The sequence below is a fragment of the Nannospalax galili genome, unplaced genomic scaffold (genome assembly GCF_000622305.1).
Source record: "Nannospalax galili isolate Female #2095 unplaced genomic scaffold, S.galili_v1.0 scaffold444, whole genome shotgun sequence".
In the NCBI taxonomy this organism is placed as follows: domain Eukaryota; kingdom Metazoa; phylum Chordata; class Mammalia; order Rodentia; family Spalacidae; genus Nannospalax; species Nannospalax galili.
In genome coordinates this window covers 4,304,550-4,329,335 of record NW_008354022.1, presented here as the reverse complement: position 1 = coordinate 4,329,335, position 24,786 = coordinate 4,304,550, and the positions used below count along the sequence as shown (strand labels likewise).

The following is a 24,786-nucleotide window of genomic DNA, read 5'->3' as shown; positions in this document are numbered from 1 at the left end:
TCAGATTCCCCTGGAACTGGAGTTACAGAAGGTTGTTAGCCATCATGTGGGTGCTGGGAATAGAACCCAGGTCCTCTACAAGAGCAGCCAGTGCTCTTAACTGCTGAGCCATCTCTCCAGGCCCCCTCACCTTGGTTTTTGAGAATAGAGTCTCTCCCTAGCCAGGAGCTTGCCAAGAAGGCTAGGCTGACTGGCCATTGAGCCCCAGGGATCTGCCAGTCTGCAGCTCCCCAGGGCTGAGATCAAGAGCTCATGTCACCACACCCAGCTTTTTACCTGGTTCCTGGGGATTAAACTCAGGCCCTCATGCTTGCATAGCAAGCACCAAACTAAGCTGAGGATCCTCTGGCCTGAGGATTCTTTTTTTTTAATTATTTTTATTTTATGTGTATATTGCCTGCACTTATGTAAGTGCACCCATGTCAGAAAAGGGTGTTGGATCTCCTGAAACTGGAGTTATGGATGGTTGTTAGCCACCATGTGGGTGCTGGGAATCAAACCAAGGTCCTCTGGAAGAGCAGCCAGTGCTCTTAACCACTGAGCCCTGTCTCCAACCCCCTCTTTTTAAAAAAATAAATTATGTGTGTGGGAGGGGTCATAGTGCACATGTGGAGGTCAAAAACAATTTACATGAGTCTGTTCTCTATTTCTACCATGTGGATCATGAGATTTGAACTCTGGTCAGGTTTGGTGGCAAGCACCCTTACCCACTGAGCCATCTTGCCTGCCCCTGAGGATTCTTTATCTGAGCAGAGACATCTGAAAATGGGAAATATACCCACTCTCATACTTGTTCACTGACAATCCATACCCTCATCTCCATCACCTCTTCCCAATACCTAGAGCATGTGAATTTTACCCAGCAAGGCAAAACAGACCTAGGATTCATAATTTAAGGTAACATCAGAGAGCCCAAGATCGTGGGGCACACCTGTCATTCCAGCCGTTGGGAGGACGGGACAGCAAACGCAAGAGTTCAAGGTCATCCCCAGCTACACAGCACCGTTGAGCTCCAGAAGACCCTGTCTCAAAACCCAGAATGAATTAAGTGACAATAGAAAGCAGTGTGTAGGGTTAGCAATCGGCCAGCGGGGAGGGAGCCTCCCAGGGAGCGGACCACAAGGTAGGGCGGGGCAGGACAGTAGGAGGTGACCGCGCGTGCAACCACTAGGCCAGCACACAATGGGCCTCGGCGCGCTGAGCATGCGCGAGGCGCTCGAGGGGGCTGGCCGTCACACCACGTGGGCTTCAGAGCGCGCGGGGGCCAGCAGCGGGCCCCGTCGGGCCCAAGGCCAGCGCGGCGGCGCGCGCATGCGTGCGTGCGATTTGCGATCAGGCAGCGCGGCGGACAACCCCAGGAGCGGGGCGGGTGGAGGGTGGGGAGGAGTTATATTGAGGGGTCCTTCCTCGCTGGCCCGCAGGTTCCTCACTGAGCGGAGACTGCAAATGGCGGACTTCGATGCATACGACGATCGGGCCTACAGCAGCTTCGGCGGCGGTAGAGGGTGAGGCGGGCTGGCGGGTTGTCGGGTCCGCCCGGCGAAGTGCCGGGAGGTCCTGAGGTGGCCGCGGCCTTGCTGTTTCTCACTCGAGGCGGGCGACGGGAAGCGGCCTGAGTAGGCCTCAGGAGAGAGTCCTGGAAATGGCGCGCTCCCGGAGCGGCGGGCGGCGGTTGGGCTGCCGGGTTCTTGCTCGCGGCGTGCATTCCTTCCTCGGCTCCCCGCCGGGTCCGTCGGGGTACATGGCGGGGTCTCGGTCCCTAGGTTAGGACGCAGCGACACCGGAGTTTGCCGGGGAACCTGCGCCGGGTGCCAGCTCTGTCCGCATCAGGCTCCGGCGCGGCCTATCCCGCCCCGGCCTCTCCACCGTCTCTGCTGCCAGTGTGCGCCGCAGGGTCCCCGGGTCACTTCTACGTGAGGCCCGCGGACCGGATGAGGTCGCCGTGCTACGAGAAGGGCGATTCCCTTCCACTTCGGGGCTTGATTGGCGAAGACAGGCAGGGAAGCGTAAAACAGTTACACCGTAAGGTGTGGGGGGGTGCTTATTATCTTCTTGAGTTCAGAATTCCTTACTGGCGGGTGTTAGTACTTGCTGGCGGAAGATTGTTTATTTCTAACTAGTTTCTCACTGACCTGGAGAGAGAATCGCATGTAGCCTCGTTCTTATTCTCGTCAAATGCAGCCCACACCATACATGTGTCTCTATATGTATGATAAAGTACCCTCTTTAAAAGGGAAAAAAACAGCATGCAGACCACACTATATGTGTGTGTATGTATCCGTGTGTGAGATAAAAGTACCCTCTTTGAAAGAAAAAAAAAATGCATCAGCAATAACAACTCTGTACTGTTGAGGAGAACGCTCCTGATGTTTAATTCCAAAAACCAACAACTGATTTTTGTTGTTTTGAGATATACATGTTGCTGTCTGAGGTTGTGTTAGTAACAGCTATTGCTTAGCGTTCCTGAGGTCCTAGGTTCAATCCCCAGTACTACTATATAACTAAACACACTTAAACTACTTGGGTTGTTGTTGTTAATTTTATGTGTATGAGTATATTGCCTGCATGTATGTGAGTGCACCCGTGTCGTGCAATGCCAAGGAGGTCAGAAGAGGGCGTCTGATTCCCCTGGAACTGGAGTTAAGGACGGTTCGTAGCCGCCATGTGGGTGCTGGGAATCGAACCCAGGTCTTCTGCAAGAGCAGTCAGTGCTCTTAACTGCTGAGCCATCTCTCCAGCCCCCTAAACTACTTGGTTTTAAAAAATAGCAAAATAAGTGCATATGACTGCTTGCAGAATTTTTATAAAGCAGGCTATTTGAGCATCTTATTCATTTGTCAAGGACACTTGGCCTTTGCATCCTCTTTACAGAAAAGCTGGCTTTCCCAGGACAGTCTATCAATAGGTCTACTGAGAGGTATCCTGTCTCCCAGTTGCAATCTTTGTAGCATCTTTTGTTAGGTGAAGGATGATCACTTCTACTTCTAAATAGCTGGGTTTGGGAATGAGTCAGAGGTTTGTTTTGGTGTAGGAGAGGACCAGGTATCCTGGAAAGTAGGAAGTTAAGGTAAGGTGGAGCCACTTGCATTCCAATGATTATTTTATGTGCTAATAAAATGGAAATAGGTGTTGGATGAAATGTTAACAATGCCTTTGGGGTAACTTTCTGGACATCAAATTTATACTTCATTTCTGTTGAAAGTAACTAGGTTTTATTTTTTCTTCACCAATTTTTAAAAAAAAAATTTAGAGGAGTCTTTTGCAAGGGAGGATTTGAAACAAGATCTTACCTTGTACTCCTGATTGACCTCGAACTCAGAGATCCACAAGCCTTGCCTCCCCGGCACCAGAAGGCAAACTGGGATTATAGGAATGTACCACCACACCTGCCTTCCAGCTCTAGTTTTGTTTCTTTTTTTTCGTTGGTTTTTTGTGTGTGTGTGGGGGGGGGGTTGTTGTTGTTGTTGTTGTTTGGTCTTTTTGAGACAGGTTCTCCCTGTAGCCCCAGCTGTCCTGGAACTCACTATGTAGACCAGGCTCTCACAGAGGCCTGCGTCTGCCTTCCAAGTACTGGGATTAAAGGCATGTGCCACCATGCTTGGCCCAGCTCTAGTTTCTTTAAAGTTTTTTTTAAAAATCTCTTGGTGAGGGACTGTAAAGATGGCTCAGCACTTAAGAGCACTGACTGACTGCTCTTGGACAGGACCTGGGTTCAATTTCCAGTTAACCCACATGGTGGCTAACAATCATTCATTAACTCCAGTTCCAGGGCATCCAACTCCTTCCTGACCTTCATGGGCATTGCACAACACACGTGTACTTTTTTTCCGTCTTTTTGAGACAGGGTCTCTCTAGCCCCAGCTGTCCTGGAACTCACTATGTAGACCAGACTAGCCTTGAACTCAACAAAGATCCACCTGCTTCTGCTTCCCAAGTGCTGGGATTAAAGGTGTGCGCCACCATGCCCGGCTACCATGGGTGTACTTACACGTAAGCATGCAAGCAGTATACTCATACACATGAAATAATAATACATAATTTTTTTTTAATCTGTTAGTGAAGCCAGGCCTGGTTGTGTGAACCTATAATCCAGCTACCAGGAGCCTGAGGCAGGAGAATCCCAGGCAAAAAAGCCCTGTCGGTGGGTTTATGCCTGAGCAGAACTCTGCAGGAGGCTCAGCTGTTGGCATCTGAACTTGAGCAATATGGCAGAGCTGACCAGATGTTCCTTACTAACCAGCTTTTCATTGTTCAAGTTAGGTTCGTATCAGCAAGTCTGCTGTGCGGTGCTTAAGCCTGGCAGAGGCTCAGCACATACTGGAAAGCCTGGCTTGTACAGTGTCTTTTGTGTGGTGGACCTTTCTCCTAGTCCAGAACACCTTGACCGGCAGTGTGTCTCAACTGTGAAGCTCCAGAATGATAGGCACAAGGAACAGCTGTGACCCAAGCCTGGTTTGACGCGGTCTACCTTCTCCAACAGCATCTTTTTTTTAAAAGCTTTGGGGCAGGGTTTCACTGTGTGGCCCAGGCTAGCCTCAAACTCTTCACCATGATCCTCTCTCCAGCCTCCCATGTGTCCCTATAGAAGGACATAAGCCTGTTTGTCTTTGTGTTTTATAGCTTTGCAGTTGTCCCGATTACTTCCACAGCCCCAGCCTCAGCATGGAACAAGGGCCAGGGAATGTATTGTTCTCTAGCAAATTGAGAGTTGATTGTACTAGCTCTTGAATGGACTTTGTTTTGTAATCTCCTAAATTATCCTTTGTTGTTGTTTAGTTGCTTGTTTTGTTCTTTTGAGGCAGGGTCTCAGCTGTGTGCCCCTGGCTGGCTTGAAAATCTATAAATGTAGGCCAGGCTAGCCAGGAGCTTGCAGTGATCCTCCTGCCTCTGCCTTTGAAGTACTGGGATTACAGCCATGTGCCATCATACCCAGCTGCTAGAATGTCTTTCTGAGCTTCCTGATAAGTACAGAATAACACTGAGTTTACATTTGTAATGGCAACACAGCCTGCAAGTGCTTAGTCTTTCATATCCAGCCAGAAGGAAGTGAGATTGTTAGGTGTGCTTGCTGGAATTGGCTGGAGTGTTCTTAAAGCTTGATGGTGGTATAGTAGTTGCCCTAGCCTGACTACCCCCAAAACAAACACAAGAGTCAAGAGAGGTCTCACCTCCATAATCCCAGCACTCCTTTCCTCTTTGGCTGAGGCTGGAGGATCTCAAGCCTAAGTAAGGGTAGCCTGGGCTCCATAATGAGAAGCTGTCACGAAAAAAAGTTTTTTGTCATGTTCCTGTTTAGGTGCTTATAATGCTGACTTCTGAGCCTTATAGGGCTTACCTCTTTGTTCTTTTGCTTTTTGAGATAAAACCTTACTATGTAACCCAGGCAGGCTTGAACTCAGCAATATTTCTGCCTCCCAGATGCTTGTAGGTATACCCCACTGCAGCCAGCTTTCTGTTGTATAAAATGTACAGGGCAGCAGTTAGCATTTTAGTCCTTTTATTGTACAGTCTCCCTTGCCTCTTTAAAGCTGAGCAGCCTGTGGAAGCTGTTGCCTCCATTGCTGCTTAATTCTTTAATTTTTTTTTTAATGTGTATGAATGTATTGCCTGCATGTGTGTGTAAGTGCACCCGTTCATTCAATGACTGAAGGTCAGGAGAAGGTGTCAGAGCCCTGGAACTGGGGTTGATGGATCGTTGTTAGCCACCACGTGGATGCTGGGAACTGAACTTGGGTCCTCTGCAAGAGCAGTCAGTACTCTTTCTGAACCAGCTCTCTAGCCCCACAGCTCCTTCATTCTTAATCTCATGAGGCAGTCATGTGCCTAAGTCCAGAAATTCCCACCTCAGGCACAGGAGACTGAGTAAATGTTTGTCAAATGAATGATTAGCACTTGTAACATCTGTTTTATTTCTTTGGTTTAGTGCCTTCCCCCCCAAAATGAATGTTGTCTCCTTGAAGATTGGGATCCTATACACTTTGTCCAGCAGGGTAACCTTTAAGCCTGGGGCAGGGCCCACAGAGCTGGTAGAGAGTCACGCTGAAGAGGGGTGCATGGGAAGACCTGGATTGGGCGGGGGGGTGGTTGAAAGTAAAAGAGGCCTGTGAGGGGACAGTGTGAAGCAAGTAGAATGATAGAGAATGTCATGATGAGGACTGGGGAGAGACTCAATAGGACAGTGCTTGCCTGGCCTGTGGGAGGGCCTAGATGTAACCAGAAAGAAGGATGCCATCCTGAAACCTATTAAAAATTAAGAGACAGGGAAAAGTCTAGAGTGGAACTTCAGGGAAGGGGGAACTGGGATGCACAGGCTGTCTGCTTGATGTGCTTACACTATTTGGGTTTGCTGCCATCTCTTCAACTCCCTCTCTGAAGGAATGCTTGCTTTTCCCCTGAGCTCTCTAAAAGAAAGTTTATACAGAAGCCAGGCCTTAGAGCCCTGCAGAGCAGATCAGTCAAGTTACTTCCCTTAGATCAGGGCTGTGGGAATTTTAGGGGGGATGTGATCAAAACAAGTTTAAGATCAGCCAGGGCTACATAAGGAGACCCTACCAGAAAAGAAAGTGCTCCTTTCTTTTGTTCCAGGGATGGAACCTGAAGCCTTGATTTCTCATTTTACCTTTGGTTTTCTGACACAAGGTCACAAAGTGTTACTCCATGCTGGCCTGGACCTTATCACATAGCCCAAACTGGCTTCAAACTCATGACAGTCCTCCTGCCTCAACCTCCTGAATGCTAGGACTGTCCGGATAAGCCACTACACATTAGTTTAATGTCCTGTTTCAGAGCTGGAGAAATGGCTCAGCAGTTAAGAACACTGACTGCTCTTGCAGAGGACCCAGGTTGGGTTCCCAGTACCCATGTGCCAGCTAACAATCACCTATAACTCCAGTTCCAGGAAATCTGATGCCCTCTTCTGGTCTCCATGGACACCACATGCACATAGTACACATATATACATGCTTGCAAAATGCACATAAGAAAAAATACATTTTAAAAAAGTGTCCTGTTTTCCTCTCATTGGATAAGGAACTTATTTCTCTCTCTCTCTCTCTCTCTCTCTCTCTCGACAGGGTGACAGGGTCTCCCTGTAGCCCCAGCTGGCCTGGAACTCACTATGTAGACCAGGCTGGCCTCGAACTCACAGAGATCCATCTGCCTCCGCCACCCAAGTGCTGGGATTAAAGGCGTGTGCCACCACAGAACAGCTGAACTTGTTTTTCTGGCTATGTAGACCAGGCTGGCCCTGAACTCAGAGATCTCCAAGCCTCTGCCTGGGATTAAAGGGGAGCACCACCATGCCCTGCCCTTATAAAAGTAGGTTTTTTATTGGCCGGGTGTGGTGGCGCTCACCTTCTATCCCAGCACTGGGGAGGCAGAGGCAGGTGGATCTCTGTGAGTTCGAGGCCAGCCTGATCTACATAGTGGGTTTCAGGCTAGCTGGGGCTACAGGGAGACCCTGTCTCAAAAAAAAGTCCTGCCCCCTTTGCTCTGTCTGTACTCTGGGGAGGTGCTGCTGTGGTTGACACCTTAGGAAAGACGTCCAGCCTTATGTGGATAGGTAGTTGAAAAAGGAAGGAGTATTTCCCTGGCTTTTCAGGTGATCTGCATGTTTTTACTTGGTACAGAGGGCTGGCATCTGTGGAGGGTAATCTCAGAAAATCTCACACTTTTACCTTGTCACATTCAGATCTGTCCTTCTAGCTTGATTCTTCCCAGGGTGTGGTTTTGAAACATGCCTTTGCGATTTGGACACCCAGCAGCATTCTGTAGATCTTGCAAATGTTGGCCCATTTCATTGTGCAGTATCCAGAAATGAAAAATAATATCAAAAATTGCCTTTTCCTTTAAAAAATCCTTCAACAGTGGAAGGTTATCAAGCTCTTACGTTGATAGATACAACGTTGATAGATACAAGTATTCCTTTTTTAAATATTTTATTATTTTTATTTTGTGTGTACAAGTGTATTGCCTGAATGTATATAAGTGTACCCGAGTTGTGCATTGCTCGAGGAGGTCAGAAGAGGGTGTTGGATCCCCTGGAACTGGAGTTATGGATGGTTGTTAGCCACCATGTGGGTGCTGAGAATCAAGCCCGGGTCCTCTGCAAAACCAGCCAGTGCTCTTAACCACTAAGCCATCTCTCCAGCCCCTTTTACTCTTTTTTTTTTGCTTGGGATTTTTTTTGAGATGTGGTCTCATGACTGTTACGTTGCCTAGGCCGTGGATGAGCTAAACTTTTGATCCTCCTGCTGCCACTTTTGCCTGTATTTTGTTCTGAGACAAGGTCTCTTTTAGCCCAGCCCTCAAACTTGAAATTCTTCTAATATTAAAGTGTGTGCCATAGGCCTGGCCTGGCTCTTTCTTAACCCTACAAGCTGCATGATGAAGTGGTCATTGCACAGTTTGATACCACTGCCTTGGTTTGTGCAAGCCCAGCTACAAGATGAGTGTCAGGCCCTAAGCTGGTAAATCTGGACTGTTGTGAGTCAACTTCTGGGAAGCTTCTTAAGCCTTTAACAGCCAGAGCCTAAACAAGGCTAGTGAGGATGTGAGGACAGCAGAGCAACTTCAGTGAGATCTTTGTCTTAATTCCAGCACTCAGGAGGCAGAGGCAGGTGGATCTCTGAGTTCTAGGCCAGCTGGAGCTACAAAGAAACACTGTCTCAAAAAGAGGAGAGAGAGAGACAGACAGACAGGCTACTGTCATTTATTTATTTTTGAGATGGTCTCACTGTGTAACCCCGAATGGTTTGGAACTCGCTACATAGACTGGGCTGGCCTAGATCTCATAGAGATCTGCATACTTCTGCCTCCTGAGTGCTGGGATTAAAGTATACACTACCACACCTGGCATGTTTATTTGTTGTAATTCATTCTTGAGACTAGATCTCATGTATCCAGGTGGCCTGGAACTTGGTATATAGCTGAGGATGCCTTTGAACTCCTCATCTTCCTGTCTGCATCCCCCCCCGCCCCCCCCCCCGCCCCACCGCCCCAATGCTGAGATCATAGGTAGGCACTACCACACTTGGTTTATATGGTGCTAGGTAGGGATGAAACCCAGTGCTTCCTACATGCTAGGCAAGCACTCTAGTACCAAACTTTATCCCAAACCTTTTTTAAAAATGGATTTTGAATTTTAGAAATTATTTTATGTGAGCCGGGCATGGTGGTGCACACCTTTAGTCCCAGCATTCGGGAGGCAGAGGCAGGCAGATCTTTGTGAGTTCAAGGCCAGCCTGGTCTATATAGTGAGTTCCAGGTCAGCTGGGGCTACAGGGAGACCTTTAGCCAAAGACAAAAAAAAAAGAAAAAAGAAAAGAAATTATTTTATGTGTATGAGTGTATTGCCTGCATGTATGTAAGTGCACCCATGTCATGGCATTGACCACGGAGGTCAGAAAAGGACATTGGATCCCCTGGAACTGGAGTTACAGATGGTTGTTGACTGCCGTGTGGGTGCTGGGAATCAAACCTAGGTCCTCTGTAGGAGCAGTCAGTGCTCTTAACCACTGAGCCATCTATCCATCTTGGATTTGGGGGATTTTTTTGTTTTGTTTTCTTTGAGGTTCCTTTACCTAGAGTCACAGGCCTTTGCCCACCAGGCCAGTTTGACCAATTCTGCTTACTGGGATCCAGCCCTGGCCCACTGGTCTCTACTTTTCTCTCATCGGCTTTTCTGGGTGCATGTATGGTGCTGAAGACAGCACCCTTGACCTCTAGCTTGCTAAGCAGACACTGAATGACACCCTGGGCCTGGTTGGTTTCCTCTGAGGAGGCCCTCCCTCTAGTCTGTTTACCTGGAGACCTGGCTAGCCCACCTTTAAAATTTGTTTTCTCAGTCTTCTGTCTAGAAAGTAGGCTCCAGGTTCTGCTGGAGAGACATCTCCGTCTAGCAGCTCCGGTCCAGAGACTTGTTACTTTATGCAAGGTAATTTCCAGATTCCCATGCCACTTGAACCACTGAGTTGGTTCAGCCCCTGGAGGGCAGGACTCAGGTCTAGGGCCTTTCATGTGTCTTGCTCTGACCTTCATAGACAGTCCACTTTTGGTTGACTGGGTCACACTTGGAGCTGAGAGTTAGATTTCCTGAGTTATTATTGCCACTTTGAAACTTCCCCATTGTGTCAAAGATCACTTGGTTGTCACTAATCGGTAGTTAATGGAGCAGAGAGGGAGCTGTATGGTGGCATGTGGAGCCTGGGAGTTGGAAGTACAGTCCTTGATTGAGGGACTGGTGTTGGACCTGACTTGGACATGGCTGTGAAGCCTAGAGCTCCTCCTGCTGGGGTCCCAGTTTGCCTTCTTCCCTGCCTTGCTCACACTGTAGCCTCAGGTATGGCAGCCTAACCATGAACACTCTGGAGTTGTTATTAAATTTTATATAGCACTCAGTATTTATGAAGTGGTTTATAGTCAATTAAACTCCTTTATGAAACTAAGATTTCAGGTATTTGTAAAGTAACAAGATGCACAGTTGGATGTGCTGGCCCCACCCAAAATCCCAGCACTATGGAGATCTGAAGAGCCAGAGTTTGAGGCCACCCTGGACTATATAAAACAACTGAGGCACAAAAGTGACCTGTGATTGGCAGAGGTCCTACTCAGGCTACTGCTGTGGAAGATGGACCTGGCTTCCAAGTGGTGGTTTTGTTTTTGGTTTTTTTGTGTTTTTTTTTTTAGTGTGTATGCTTGTATTGCCTGCATGTAGGTAAGTGCACCTGTGTCATGCAATGCCTGAGGAGGACAGAAGAAGCCGTCGGATCCCCTGGAACTGGAGTTACGGACAGTTGTTCTGCCATGTGCTGGGATTCAAACCCAGGTCTTTTGCAAGAACAGCCAGTGTTCTTAACCACTGAGCCATCTCTCCAGCTCCATGCTTTTGTCTTTTGAGACATGATCTTGCCATGTAGCCCAGGCTGGTCTTAACCTCCTTAAGTGCTGTGCCACTGTGCCCAGTACTGAGGAAATGCCTTATGACCTCACACGAAGATACTTCAGTACCTTAATGGTAATAGGTCCTCAGACTTAAAGGTCAGAGCTGTCAGATATTTTTACTCAGTTTTCTGAAACTTATTTGTGCTCACTGATGGTGGTAACAGTGTTGTCATCTCAGGTGTGTGCTGTTGGTTTTGTCTCCGTCATTCACTCTATCACAAACTGTTGGCATGCAGCAGGCACTTTGTAAGTGTTACCGAGAGTAAATGTACCTAGGCCCAAGCCTTCTGCCCTACTGTGACCTGCAGATGAAGGCTGCAACCTATAGGCAAAGTGATCATAGGGTGCTTAGCATGGGCTGTCACCAGCCAACTGTGAAGTGCTTCCACTTGATACTTAGCTCATCAAGTTCTACTCTCCTGAAACTAGGCTTTCTGTCTTCCCTAAAGCCACATGCGAGTGAGTGAGTGCCTGTCCTAACCACAGTCTCTTGGGCTCCCTGGGCTTAGGTAGAGGTTGGACAGCCTGGCCGTCTCAGTCCTGGGCCTGTTTTCACCACACCTGTGCTCAGAGCTCACCTTGCATCAGGTGCTTTTAATCTGGGTGGGGTTTTTTTGTTTGTTTTATTATTATTATTATTTTATGTGTATGAGTGTATTGCCTGCATGTATGTGAGTGCACCCGTGTTATGCAATGCCCCAGAGGTCAGAAGAGGGCTTTGGATTCCCCTAGAACTGGAGTTAGGGATGGTTTATAGCCGCTGTGTGGGTGCTGGGAATCGAACCCTGGTCCTCTGCAAGAGCAGACAGTGCTCTTAACCACTGAGCCATCTCTCCAGCCCCACATCAGGTGCTTTTAGAGAAACTGGCTATTTGCCATTTATGGTGCCCGTCACAGTTTCAGTTACCTAAGATCACCTGTTTCTGAAAATGCTATTCTGGAAATATTTCTGAAAATTCCAGAAATAAATAGTGCTTAAAGTCAAATGATGTTAGGAGTAGTGTGATGAGAGCTTGCACTGTCCTCACTTGGTAGAAGTGAGTCACATCCTGTGTCTCTCATATCCCTGCTGCATATGCCACCCACACCACCTCAAGGCTCGGTGGCCCACCTCCTGGTGGGTCATCAGAAGGTCAGTAGTTGTCCCTCCTTAAGTCCCTTCCCTATAGCTCATCTTACATCTGCAGAGTAAGCAGGGTGTAAGGGAGTTGTCCCGAGAGAGCGCATTGGCCTCAAGCACTGTTCATCTGCAGCCTCACACAGCTCCTTACTGTGGGTTTTCACAGTGTGATCTTCAGATGCTCGGGTGGCATCTTACATTCCCATGGTCCAGTCCTAAGGTAGTATGCTGAAAGTGTTTCAGACTTCAGGAGCTTGGATGGGAGAGTAGAGTCGGCAAAGGGTTGAACTGCCAAGTCAGTCACATTTACTGTGTGAACTTGGGAGACTAGGAAATGAGAACATGTGGTCACAGTTCTCCTAAGCCAGTTTACTGCAGGTTCACTTTTGGGAAGTGACAGAAATTGGGGGAGGGGAGTTTGTTTTTGTTGTTTGACACAGGATTTGTATGTAGATCAGACTGGCTGTGAACTGGGCAATACAGACATGTACTCACACAACTGTTGTTAGAGAGAACACCCTTACTCCACTGGTCAGCAGTAGAGGGTAGTAGTAGCATGAGCTGACTGAACCTCAGCAGCTTCCTTATCTCCTGGAAAGGGGCATCCCTTCTGGACAATCTCTTCTGGCTTCTTGATTTGTGGCCTGCCTTCCAAACAGGGTCTAATGTAGCCCCAGGCCGGCCTTCAACTCACTTTCTAGCTAAGGATGGCCTTGAACTCTTGATCTTCCAGCTTCCACCTCCTGCGTGCTGGCATGACTACTATGTCCTGCTCTCTGTTCTGGTTTATTGTCTGCCTGCCTCATGCTTAGGCAGAGGTCAATATCAGATGTCTTCCTCAATCATCCTCCACCTTAGTTTTGAGACAGGTTCTTACTGAACCTGGAGCTCATTGATTTCAGTTAGACTGACTGGCCAGTGAGCCCCAGGGATTCAAACTCACGCCCATTCTTTTTTGTTTTTAATTTGTGTGTGTGTGTGTGTGTGTGCGCGCGCGCGCGCGCGCGCGCATCAGATCCCCTGGGGATGGAGTTAAAGGCAGTTGTGGCCCACTCCCCAAAGGTGTTAGGAACCGAGCTTCTGTCCTCTGCAAGAACAAGTGCTCTTAACTATTGAGTCATCTTTCCTGCACCTTTTTGGGGGGTTTATGGCAGGGTCTTCTGTAACCTGAGGCTGACCTTGCCTCCTGAGTACTTCCCTGTTTTGTGTACTGTGGGTGTGTCAGCTTGGGTTTTGCCCTGTGAATAGTACTCAGGCAGACTCTACCTCAGCAGGGGAGTTGTCTTAGTTGTACTATGTTTGGACTGTCTTGTCCAGGTCCAGTGTTTACTTACATTCTGTGTTTCTGTGGCTGTTTTTGTCAGCAAAAGCAGGCACCATTTTGGTTAAAAAAAAAAAAAATTTTCCTGTCTTTGAGACAGGGTCCCCCTGTAGCCTCAGCTGTCCTGGAACTCACTACGTAGACCAGGCTCGCCTCGAACTCACAAAGATCCGCCTGCCTCTGCCTCCCAAGTGCTGGGATTAAAGGCATACGCCACCATACCTGGCCGGTAAATTATATTTTATAATATTCCTTAAAATCTTTAGAATCTGGTTGTTGGTTAAAGTGAGGATGGCAGGCAGCTCAGTAGGCCTCTTGGGCGGGGCTTCAGGAGCCTTGACCTCTGTCTCCTTCTAGGTCCCGAGGCAGTGCTGGTGGCCATGGTTCCCGAAGCCAGAAGGAGCTGCCCACAGAGCCCCCCTACACAGCTTATGTAGGAAATCTCCCTTTTAATACAGTTCAGGGTGACATAGATGCTATCTTCAAGGATCTCAGCATACGGAGTGTGCGGCTAGTCAGAGACAAAGACACCGACAAATTTAAAGGTGAGTTTGGGGTGTTGTGTGTTTGGGGAAGGTTGAAGTTGGGGGGCATAAATAAAAATACCTTAGTTAACCAGAAGACTTTGCTCCTGAAAGTCTGTCCCATGCCAGCCTAGTCTAGGGAGCAAAAATCCACATAAGCCTTTCTAGGTCTGTGGTTTCCCCCTGGGAAATGCATTTTACGCTGTTAAATGGTTTGTAGCAGGGTGTATCGTGTACCCAGGTTTGTCTACCCAGCTTTTATATAGTCCTGTCCCTGCCAGACAGGAGCTGAAACATTTACCTATCGTGTATGTGTCCCCATGCCACAGCACAGGTGTGGAGGTCAGAGAACATTTTGCCAGTTGGTTCTGTCCTTTCACCATGTGGGTCCCAGGGATCAAACTCAGGCCACCAAGCTTGGTGGCAAATGCCTTTACCCACTGAGCCATCCCATCATTCCTGAAGACAACTTTTAAGGTAGTTTCTCCTTAGCTGACTCATACTTCTTTAGATTCCCTGTCATTCAGTTGTAAATCCAGAAATAATCTCTGTATTTAGCCTCCCTTGGTAAGCTCAGTGTTCATATACACTAGTGTCTGCACTATGGTGTCTGGTAACGGGCCAAGGATGGTAATGACAGGTAACCATATCCTGTCTCCTGGGCCTCATTGCAGGCTGTAAGCCCTGCCAGAAGCAGAGAGATTATGGGGTGACTTTGGGTGCACAGCGTGCCTGCTGTGCAATGTGCCTAACCCATCAGTAAACACAGGTCAGGGAATGCCAAGTTGCATATTAGCAAGCACCAGGAAACCAGATCTGCATAAGGGTTTCTCAATCAGCCTAGCTTTGGGCTGTATAGTGGTGCAGGATGTAGTTCCCTTAGAGCTCTCAAGGATGAGGTATGTGACTGTTTCGTCATTGCCTGCTTGAACTTGGGTCAGGGTCTCCCGGTTGCCCTCACAGAAGCCATTGAGGAAGAAAGTTGCCCTGCAGCACAGGTTGGTGTTCTCTACCAAGCAGTGACATAATTAGGGACTGGGACTGGAGCTTAGCTGATAGAGTGCTCACCTACGATGCACAAAGCCCTGGGCTTGGTTTCTAGCACTGCATAAACCAGGCATTGTGGTGTAGGCCAACGGTCCTGGCAGTTGGAGATGGAGACAGGAGATCAGGAGTTTAAGATCATCCTCAGTGACATCTCAGGTTTGAGGTTAGCCTGGACTATATGAGACATTGTCTAAAGAAGAAGGGAGGTAGTAGAAATACTAGGCATGATCTGGACTCTCATGTCACCCATATGCCACATGTAGTGTTGTGAGATGGTGCAGACAGGGTGGTGTGGTGCAATCTGGAATCCAAAGTGTATGCAAACTGGCTTTGCTCTCTTCCAGGGTTCTGCTATGTAGAATTCGATGAGGTGGATTCCCTAAAGGAGGCTCTGACATATGATGGCGCGGTAAGTATCCCAGCTTGCCCTATCTAGGCAGCAGCTGAGTAGTATGTTCCTGTTGATATTTAACACTTTTCTTCTTGTCATTAGCTCTTAGGTGACCGGCCACTTCGTGTGGACATTGCAGAAGGCAGAAAACAAGATAAAGGTGGCTTTGGATTCAGGAAAGGCGGACCTGATGACAGAGGTGATCAGCTATTCTCAGGCTGGCACAGCTTGCTGTGTGCACACCACCCAGCCTGCCACTCCTACGTACCACTTGGCAATCGCTGGCTCAGAGACCTGCTGGGTCCTTGGGAGCTTGAGCTGTTCTAAGCTTAGAGCAGCAGTATGTCTGCAGGCCTGGGGGTTTCTGTGGGCCTCCCCATCACATGGTGTGTGCATCTTCCAAATAAGTTTTTGTAGTCAGGTAATGATGTGACCTCAACTTGATCTTTTTTGTATATCCACAGGAATGGGTGGCTCTCGAGAGTCTAGAGGTGGATGGGATTCCCGAGATGACTTCAACTCTGGTATCAGTATTTGACTCACCTCCCCACTCCAACCACCCCCAGCCCCTGCTCCTCTTTGCATCTAGGGAGTATCCAGCCTAGCCTGACTACTTGAGCTCCTTTCACCAATGAGACCTTCTGAAAGGACCCTGACACACACTGAGCACATGGAACAGGGCAGGGGGGCAGGTCAAGCCCATGTCTCTGGTTTGTACCCTTTTCTACTGCTGGGCTGCAGCCAGGTTTCCTGTGTGAAACAAAAAACTATCAGTGCTTCTAGAAATGGCATTGTAGACGGTACCAGAAGTGCCTAGAAAACCTCAGAGTTGTGGATCCTGGTGATCATTCTTCACTTGAAGGGTCCCTTCATGGTGGGCAGGCTCCACTTTAACATCCCCTCTTCAGCCAAGTTGGGGTCTGGGGGGTCTGCTTGGGAAGTCAGTTTACATGCCAGGCCTATGTGAAAGATTGCCCTTACAATCTCTACCTTTGTTTCTTCTGTTTAGTGTATGTGCAAATAATGTGTCTCTGTCTCTGTCTGTCTCCACATATGGAAGTCAGGACAGGTTGTGGGACTTAGTTTTTTTCTTGCCACCATGTGGATACCAGGGATCAAACTTGGATTGTTAGGCTTGGCAACAAGCATCTTTTTTTTTTTTTTTTTTTTAATTTTATTTTTATTTTATGTGTATGGGTGTATTGCCTGCATGTATGTAAGCGTGCCTGTGTTGTGCGAGGACTGAAGAGGCTGTTGGATCCCCTGGAACTGGAGTTATGGACAGTAGTTAGCTGCCATGTGGGTGCTGGGATTCGAACCCGGGTCTTCTGCAAGAACAGGCAGTGTTCCTAACCACTGAGCCGTCTCGGCAGCCCCTTTGTTTCTTAATTATGAAAGTAATTCATGTGCATGGGGAGAATGTCAGTCTTAACAGAGAGGCAGAGAAAGAAAATCAGGCCTGATCGCATCCCCATGAACCTGAGGTACATCTGTACTCTTTGCCAGGCGACCTGGGAAGTCTTAGCACACAGCCCAGCCTCCCTCATTCAAACCAATTATGGGAACTTGACTTAGGGAGGGATATGGTAGGGACTTCATACTGAACCACTGAGTCCCTAAAAGTCCTGTAACCAGTCAGAAATGAGCTTACTCATGAAAGTACTGTAACATGTAGTAAGTCTGTGACTTTGTGTATAAGATAGTCTCCAACTGAAATGGACAGCACATATCCCCTCATAGCCGGCCCAGGCCAGGAAGCACACCTGGTGGTGACCTATGACCTGCAGCCTTGTAGCCTCAGATTCTGGAAACAGGGTGATTTGCCTCCTTATGGAGTGACCAGAGCCTTCCCATGCTGCCTCTCTAGGCCCTTAACACCCAAGCAGAGATGCCATGAAAGTACATCTTTAAAAAAATAAAAAAGTGCATCTTAAAAGTACAGAGAAGCTGGGCATGGTAGTGCACACCTTTAACCCCAGCAGAAGCAGGTGTATCTCTGTGAGATTGAAACCAGCTGAGTTCTACAGGGAGCCTTTTCTCCAAAAAAAAAGAAAAAAAAGTACAAAAAAGAAGGTAAACAGGAACTGGACTCTGCTTAAGTCTATGGGGAGAGGCCCCGAATTGAAGCCCTAGCACAAATGACTGCCTTCCCCACAGAAATAAGTACTAGAGTTGAATTTTAAAGAAAACTGAAGTCTGTGCCCAGCTGTCTTCTTTGTGCTGTTCATACAGTTTTGAAGTGAGTCTGCCTTGTGTCCCTGGGCACAGTAGCAGTTGTGTTTGTCTCCAGTGTTGTTCTGAGCTGACACTAGGAGTGTCAGTTTTATTTAATTAGGTGCACAGAAAGGTTCACAGTCTAGATGAGGGGTGAGTCAGGCTAATTTAACAAACTAGCCTGTATCTGCTGGACGCTAAGGACCTCTTGGTCCAGACTTGGCACATCCCTTTAAGCCCAACACTTGGAGGTAGAGGCAAATGGATCTCTGTGAGATCAAGGCCAGCCTGGTCTACAAAAATGAGTTCAGGCCAGCTGTGGCTACAGGGAGACCCTGTCATTTTTTTTTTTTTTTTTTTAAAAAGGACCTTGTGCTCAATGTTTGTGCATCCAGATGTGTTTGCCAAGAAGACATGTGTCTATTGGCTTTAAGTCTTTGAAGACTTAATATGATTTCATTGCTTTTTTTTTTTTTTTATACCCACTTCCCAGAGAGCACCCTCCCATAGCCTCCCTCCCCCCACTAGAGCCCTTATACTCTGATATCCCTGTTACTGTCTACTGTGTTGTCGGCACCCCCAGCCGTTCTCCACTCCTTGCCCTTATGGTGAATCTAGTCAGCCTATCTAGCTAGAGGTCTTTGTTTTAGGAGGGTCAGCTGTTCCTCATCTAGCGGTAATCAGTTGTCAATATTCCTTTGAATAAGATTGGGGTCTGCTGTTCATTTTCCCAGTTCTATCTGGGAATCCGTTTGGCCACCCTGCCAACAACTCAAAAGAAGGTATCTCCTATCTGGCATTATTGCTTGTTATGTAGCCTTTAGCTATACATATGGACTCTTATGAAATTATATTGGCCCTTTTAATCTTTGGTTATACTTTCCTTTTGGGTGTTTAAGGCCATACATTTGGTCCAGATAAACCGATTTATTTTTACTCTTAAGGTAGTTTGAGGATCTGTTCCTTAGGGGTCACATGGGCTTGGGAGGAGCCCCTGGCTCCTCATTGCTTTTTTTTTTTTAAGGTCAGGGTATCATGTAGCTCAGGCTGGCCTTGTTCTGACTGTAGGGGGGGATGACCTTCAAACTCCAGATTCTGTGCTTCCATCTCCTGAGTGCTAGCATCACAGGCCTGCACCTTGTCCCCTGCTTGCTTGCTTCCTTCCTTCCTAGGGTTTTGTTTTGCTTTTTGTTTTATTGGGTTGATGTTGTTGTTGTTTTGGGTTTTTTGAGACAGAGTTGCCCTGTAGCCCCAACTAGGCTGGCCTGAATAGATTTTCCTGCCTCTGCCTCCAGAGTGCTGGGATTGAAGCCATGCCTCACCACACCCAGCTCAGGTTTTGTTTTTTGTTAACTTAGATATTGTTCATCTTGGCCTCTGGACCTGTGATTCAGAAAACTTGATTCATTTTTTCAAATTCCTGTCTGCCTTGAAGATAAGAAATGGTGCACAGCGGTGGACAGACCTCATTACTCAGGATGTGCTGGAGAGTTCCCAGAACCAGCCTGGGCATTCCTAGGGAAACACAGTTTGCTTTGCTCCCACACAGCCTTCTCAGCCATTCAGTACCTGACCCTGACCATATTTCCTGTGTGTCTCTTGAAGTCTCCTCATTAGGTAACATTGATGCATTAGTGTTGGACCCAGAGCCCACTGGGGTTCTAGAGTTGTATGACAAAGGTAGCAAAGGTAGCAAAATTTCCCTTTCCTGGTTTATAAGGCACAGCAGTCTATGGTGCCATGGAACACTGCTACTCAGCACTACATGTAGGGACAAGGGGACAGTGAGATCAGAAAGCTCTCGGGAGCCAGTGTGGTATACATGCTTTGATCCCAGCATAGGGCAGCAAAGGCAGGAAGATCAAGAATATGAGGTCAGCGAGGCATGGTGGTGCACACCTTAAATCCCAGCACTCAGGAGGCAGAGGCAGACGGATCTCTGAGTTCAAGGCCAGCCTGATCTACATACAGAGTTTCAGGCCAGCTGGAGCTACAGGGAGACCCTCTTTCAAAAAAATACCCCCCTACCCCCACCCCCCAAAAAAGAATATGAGGATATGAGGTCAGCCTGGGCTGTACATGAAGACACTTGTCAAAAACAAAAGCATGGGACTGGAGAGATGGCTCAGTGGTTAAGAGCACTGACTGCTCTTGTGGAAGACCTGGGTTTGATTCCCAGCATTCACATGGCGACTAATGTCCAGTTACAGGGGATCCAACGCCCTCTTCTGAGCTCCATGGGCATTGCATGATGTGGATGCACTTACATACATGTAGGCAATACACATACACATAAAAATAAGTAAAATATTTAAAAAATAATAATTGTGGGGAGTAACAGTACAACTCCAGTTCTAGGGGGTTCAACACCCTCTTCTGGCCACCACAGGCATTGCAGGCAAAACACTGATAGACGTAAACTTTTTATTTATTTGTTTGTTTGTTTGTTTTTGGTCTTTTTGAGACAGGGTCTCCTTGTAGCCCCAGCTGTCCTGGAACTCACTATGTAGACCAGGCTGGCCTCGAACTCAGAAAGATCTGCCTGCCTCTGCCTCCCAAGTGCTGGGATTAAAGGCGTGTGCCACCATGCCCAGCTGTTTCTTTTTTTTTTTTTTTTTTTTTTAATGTGTACAAGTATATTGCCTACATGTATGTGAGTGCACCTGTGTCATGCAATGCCCCGTAGGTCAGAAGGCGGCTTTGGAGTCCCCTGGAACTGGAGTTAAGAATGGTTTGTAGCTGTCATGTGGGTGCTGGGAATCGAACCCAGGTCCTCTGCAAGAGCAGTCAGTGCTCTTAACCGCTAAGTCATCTCTCCAGTCCTGTAAACTTTTTTCTTTTTTTTTAAATTTTAAGTCCCAGCCTCCCAAATGCTGGGATTACAGGTGTGTGCCACCACACCCAACCTAAAATTTTTTTGTTTTAAATTTAATATTCTTTATGTGGCCAGGTGTAGTGCTGCACACCTTTAGTCTCAGTGCTTGTGAGGCAGAGGCAGGTGGAACTTTGTGAGACTGAAGCCAGCCTGGTCTACACGACGAGTTCTGAGCCAGTTGGGGCTACAGAGAGATCCTGTCTCAAAAAAAACAAAAAATGTGTCTCTGTGACACATACTCTGTATGAGCCACATATGTTGGGTGCCTTAGGGTGTGAGATCCCCTGACTCTGGAGTTATAGGTGGTTGTCAGCAGCTCAGTGTGGGTGCTAGAAACTGCATTTGGTCCTCTGTAAGAACAAGCACTCTTAACCTCTGAGCTATCTCTTGAACAAACTGTCCTTAACTCCATTTCCAGGGGATTTGGCGCCTTTTTCTGGTCTCCACAAACACCAGCATGCATGTGATATGCATACATGTAGGCAAACACTCATACACAAAAAGTGAAAAAATAAACCAGCCATGGTCAAGCAGAACCTTTGACTTATCTTCACATAGATGGAACTGGTAAAAGAAAGGAGCCAGGGGCACCTCCCAAGCCCATGTGGCCCCCTGAGGAACAGATCCTCAAATGGCCTTAAGAGTGAAAATAAATTGGTTTATCTGGGCGAACTGTATGGTCTTAAACACCCACATGGAAAGGATAACCAAAGATTAAAGGGGTCAATATAATTTTTTAAGAGTCCATATGTATAACTAAAGGCTACATAACAAGAAACAATGCCAGACAGGAGCTACCTACCTTTGAGTTGTTGGCCAAGGTGGCCCAAGAGACTCCCAGACAGTAACCCAGCATAGATCTGGGGAAACAAACGGCAGACCCCAATCTTACCTAAAGGAATATTGACAACTGATTGCTGCTAGATGAGGAAGAGCTGATTTTCCTAAATCAAGGAACTCTAGCTAGGCTGACTAGATTCAGCAGATGGACAAGCACTGGGTAACGGCTGGGTGCGCCAGACAACACAGTATACATTAACAGGGGTGACAGAGTATATGGGCTCCAGAGGGCTAGAGAGATAGCACAGCCATTAAGAGCACTGACTGTTCTTGCAGAAGACATGGGTTTGAATCCCAGCACCCACATCACAGCTAACAACTGTCCATAACTCCAGTTCCAGAGGAATCCAACAGTTTATTCTGTCCTCTGAGGGCATTGCACAACATGGGTGCACTTACCTTACATGTAGGCAGTACACACATACACATAAAATAGGAATAATTTTTTTTAAGAAAATGAGGCTGGGTATGGTGGCGCATGCCTTTAATCCCAGCACTCAGAGGCAGAGGCAGGTGGATCTCTGACTTCAGGGAGACCCTGTCTCAAAAAGGCAAAAAATCAAAACGGCATGATAGCTCATCCTTTATCCCAGCAGAAGCAGGCAGGTCTCTGAGTTCAAGGCCAGCCTGGGCTACCATAGCCGGTTCCAGGCCAGCCAGGGCTACGTAGTGAGACCCTTCTCAGAAAACAAAAGTTGAAATTCAGTTCCCAGAATAGTGTAAGCAGTTAACTTGGTGTCTTCTTCCTCAGGCTACAGGGATGACTTCTTAGGGGGCAGGGGAGGTAGTCGCCCTGGTGACCGGCGAGCAGGCCCTCCCATGGGGAGTCGCTTTCGAGATGGCCCTCCCCTGCGTGGCTCCAACATGGACTTCAGAGAACCCACAGAAGGTATGGTGGCCATCCCTGGACCTGCTTCCCCTGCTAGCCTGCCCTGTTGGCTGGATCACTCCCTAATTTGAGTACAAAACCAGCCTTGCTTGAGTGTCTGGCTTGGAAATTTCAAGACGCCATTTAGGAAGGTGGCTGGCTAGTCTATCGTGATGATCCTTAATCCCAGCACTTGGGTGGTGGAGGCAGGAGACTCTGGAGTTGAGTGTCCTTAGCTACGTAGCAGGTTTGAGGCCAGCCTGGGCTATGTGAGCCCCTGTCTCAAAAAAGTAGACTGGTTCACTGAGGCCCCTGGTGAACAATTGGCCATCACCCTGGATGTAGCTCATCCTGTGTAACACTTGTTTTCTGTCTCCCAGAGGAACGAGCACAGAGGCCAAGGCTGCAGCTTAAACCTCGGACAGTGGCCACGCCCCTCAACCAAGTAGCCAACCCAAACTCCGCCATCTTTGGGGGAGCGAGGCCCCGAGAGGAAGTGGTTCAGAAGGAGCAAGAATGAGCTTGGGTTGGGAGGGAGTGGGGCATAGGGAGCTGGAGCAAGACCACAGCTTGGTGGCCTGGCTGGGCGCCCTGCAGGCCCCATTCCTCACCTGGCACTGTCCTCCTTACAGCGGAAACAGAGCTTGTGAGTGCATGTCAGCTGTTAACAAGTGGTTTCTAGTACATTCTTGGCTTTACTATATCTAGTGCCTGTTTTGTGCTTTCTCTCTTTTTTCTGTCTCTCCCTCTCTCTTCTGGCCTCTCCTGCTCCTCTCTCTCCACACCGTGTCTGGGTGTGTATCTGCAGCCGGCGTGTGGGATGGCAGGCAAGGTGCTGCTTCATCCTTCTTGGCTTTCTCTCTTTTCTTTACGTGCCCTGGCCATGCCAGTCATGCTGTCCTCTGCTTTCTCTTGGAGCTTCTCTCTAATCTGCATGTGGAGTTCTGTGTTGCTGTGGCTTCTGGGAAAGAGCTGGAGTTGCTGGCTAGGTAGTCCATGGCAGCTTGTTGGTATCCAGCAGCATAAGCATGCAGAATTGGAGGCACCTTGCTTTCAGAACAAGAAAACATGCCTGCTGGTCCTCAGGCTGCTGTGATTGGGGCCTGTCTCAGCAGCCTGTTGAGGCACAGCAGGCTGGGGTCACAGTGAGGCCCAAGGGGACAGGGGAGCGGGTCAGACCACACAGGTGGTTGGTAACCCGCATGGCTCATGGCTTTGCTCCTGTTCTTGAGACCAAGTGCAAGCTTGTGCCCTGCTCTCTAGGAGCTGTGGAGGCACCTCAGGTGCAGCCTGCTGCAGCTCAATCCGTCTCCTGCAGCTGAGGCCTGCGGGAAGCAGGGGTGGTGCTGGAGCTGCACGAGGTGGCTATACCTGCAGTGTGCTGTCTGTGTGTGTCTGTCTGCTAACTGGGGTGCTTAGCGTCCTGAGGGCACTACCCCCCCCCCCCCGTCATAGCTGACGTCCATAGTGGCAGGGCCTAAGCTGGCACTTTGATCAGTTGAAGTTTTGCTATACACAGCTGTTGAGACCCTCAGTACCTGGGTGTCTAGAATCTTCTAGGCTTGATGCCTCTGTGGGGCAGACCCTTATTCCCACACACAGTGCTGAGCACCTACCTGGGAGTAAAGGGGTCAGGCTTGGCTTTTAAGTGGAACAGCTGTATGAACAAATGAAAAATTTGGCACCAAGTCCCCATCTGTCCCAGTGGGAGCAGTCTGGGGTCAGCCAGCCACCAGAGCTGTAGGGAAAGGGGCCAAGAGGTGCATGGCTTGTGGTTGGGCAACAGCTCCTCCCCAGCTTGCTCTTGGCTCATGATTGTCTTTGTAGCAAGGTCTCAGCAACTTACAGAACTCTCGCTCCTTCCTTCGCCTGCCATCTTCTCTGCTTCTGAGATAAGAACCATTTGTGTAACATCAATTCCTAACTTAAGAAAGACATGCATTGCGTGGTTGTAATCAAAGCCAATGCTTTCAGATGAGGTAATCCATCTCCAGTGCGGAAAAGACAGAACAGACCCGTCCATCCACACTGCTGGGCGACCAGCTGACACAGTGTGAGAGTGGGGTTCCACACACTTAACACATTCAGTTCTATGACAGAAAGTGAGTCTATGGATATGGTATTTTGTGAATGATCTTTTAAATAAAAGAGAACCTTACATAATGTTTACTGCTTGTCTTTCTGGGTTGGGAGGCGCCATAAGAGTTAAGAAATGCATGCTCTCGTTTAAGCAACAAGCTTTAATGGAGTTTTAGTCCAGGACCACACACTAAGCAAACATGGTCACCAGTGTCCCATGTCTGTATAAGTTGCACTCCACATTGTGTTTGGCACAGGATGCACAGACCTCGAGTTTGATTCTTGGAACCTCAAGAAGGTGGAGCTTGACTTGGTGGCAGAGGCCTCTTGCCTCAGCACTTAAAGGTCAATGGCAGGAGGAACACAAGTTCTGGACATCCTGGCCTACAGAGAGGAAGATGCCTACAGGGTAGGGGCTGCACAGAGTAGCTAGAGGGAACTTGCACTTACCTTGCCACCTGATTGAGAGCAGAGCCATCCAGAGGGCCTGTAGTCCCAGCACTTGGGTGGTGGTGGTACAAAGATGAGTTCAAAGCCAGCCTAGCTTACAAGGTTTGACTCGGGGA

The 24,786-nt window shown here is 48.2% G+C and overlaps 1 protein-coding gene across 1 annotated transcript; it reads left to right on the top strand.

Moving 5' to 3' along the window:
- Positions 1–1,360: 1,360 nt before the first annotated feature.
- On the top strand, positions 1,361–24,308 carry Eif4h (eukaryotic translation initiation factor 4H). The gene is made up of 7 exons (XM_008851143.3): positions 1,361–1,505; positions 13,740–13,927; positions 15,298–15,362; positions 15,447–15,543; positions 15,809–15,868; positions 22,025–22,162; positions 22,522–24,308. The coding sequence occupies exons 1-7, from the start codon at positions 1,447–1,449 to the stop codon at positions 22,659–22,661; spliced, it is 747 nt and encodes a 248-aa protein (XP_008849365.1). The 5' UTR covers positions 1,361–1,446; the 3' UTR covers positions 22,662–24,308.
- The last annotated feature ends 478 nt before the right edge of the window (positions 24,309–24,786 follow it).

Bases quoted from the DNA above. Each gene is read 5' to 3' on its own strand.
- Eif4h (XM_008851143.3), top strand. From the start codon at position 1,447: ATGGCGGACTTCGATGCATACGACGATCGGGCCTACAGCAGCTTCGGC. The intron at 1,506-13,739 runs GTGAGGCGGGCT...GTCTCCTTCTAG, and splicing joins AGCTTCGGCGGCGGTAGAGG to GTCCCGAGGCAGTGCTGGTG. The intron at 15,363-15,446 runs GTAAGTATCCCA...TCTTGTCATTAG, and splicing joins CTCTGACATATGATGGCGCG to CTCTTAGGTGACCGGCCACT.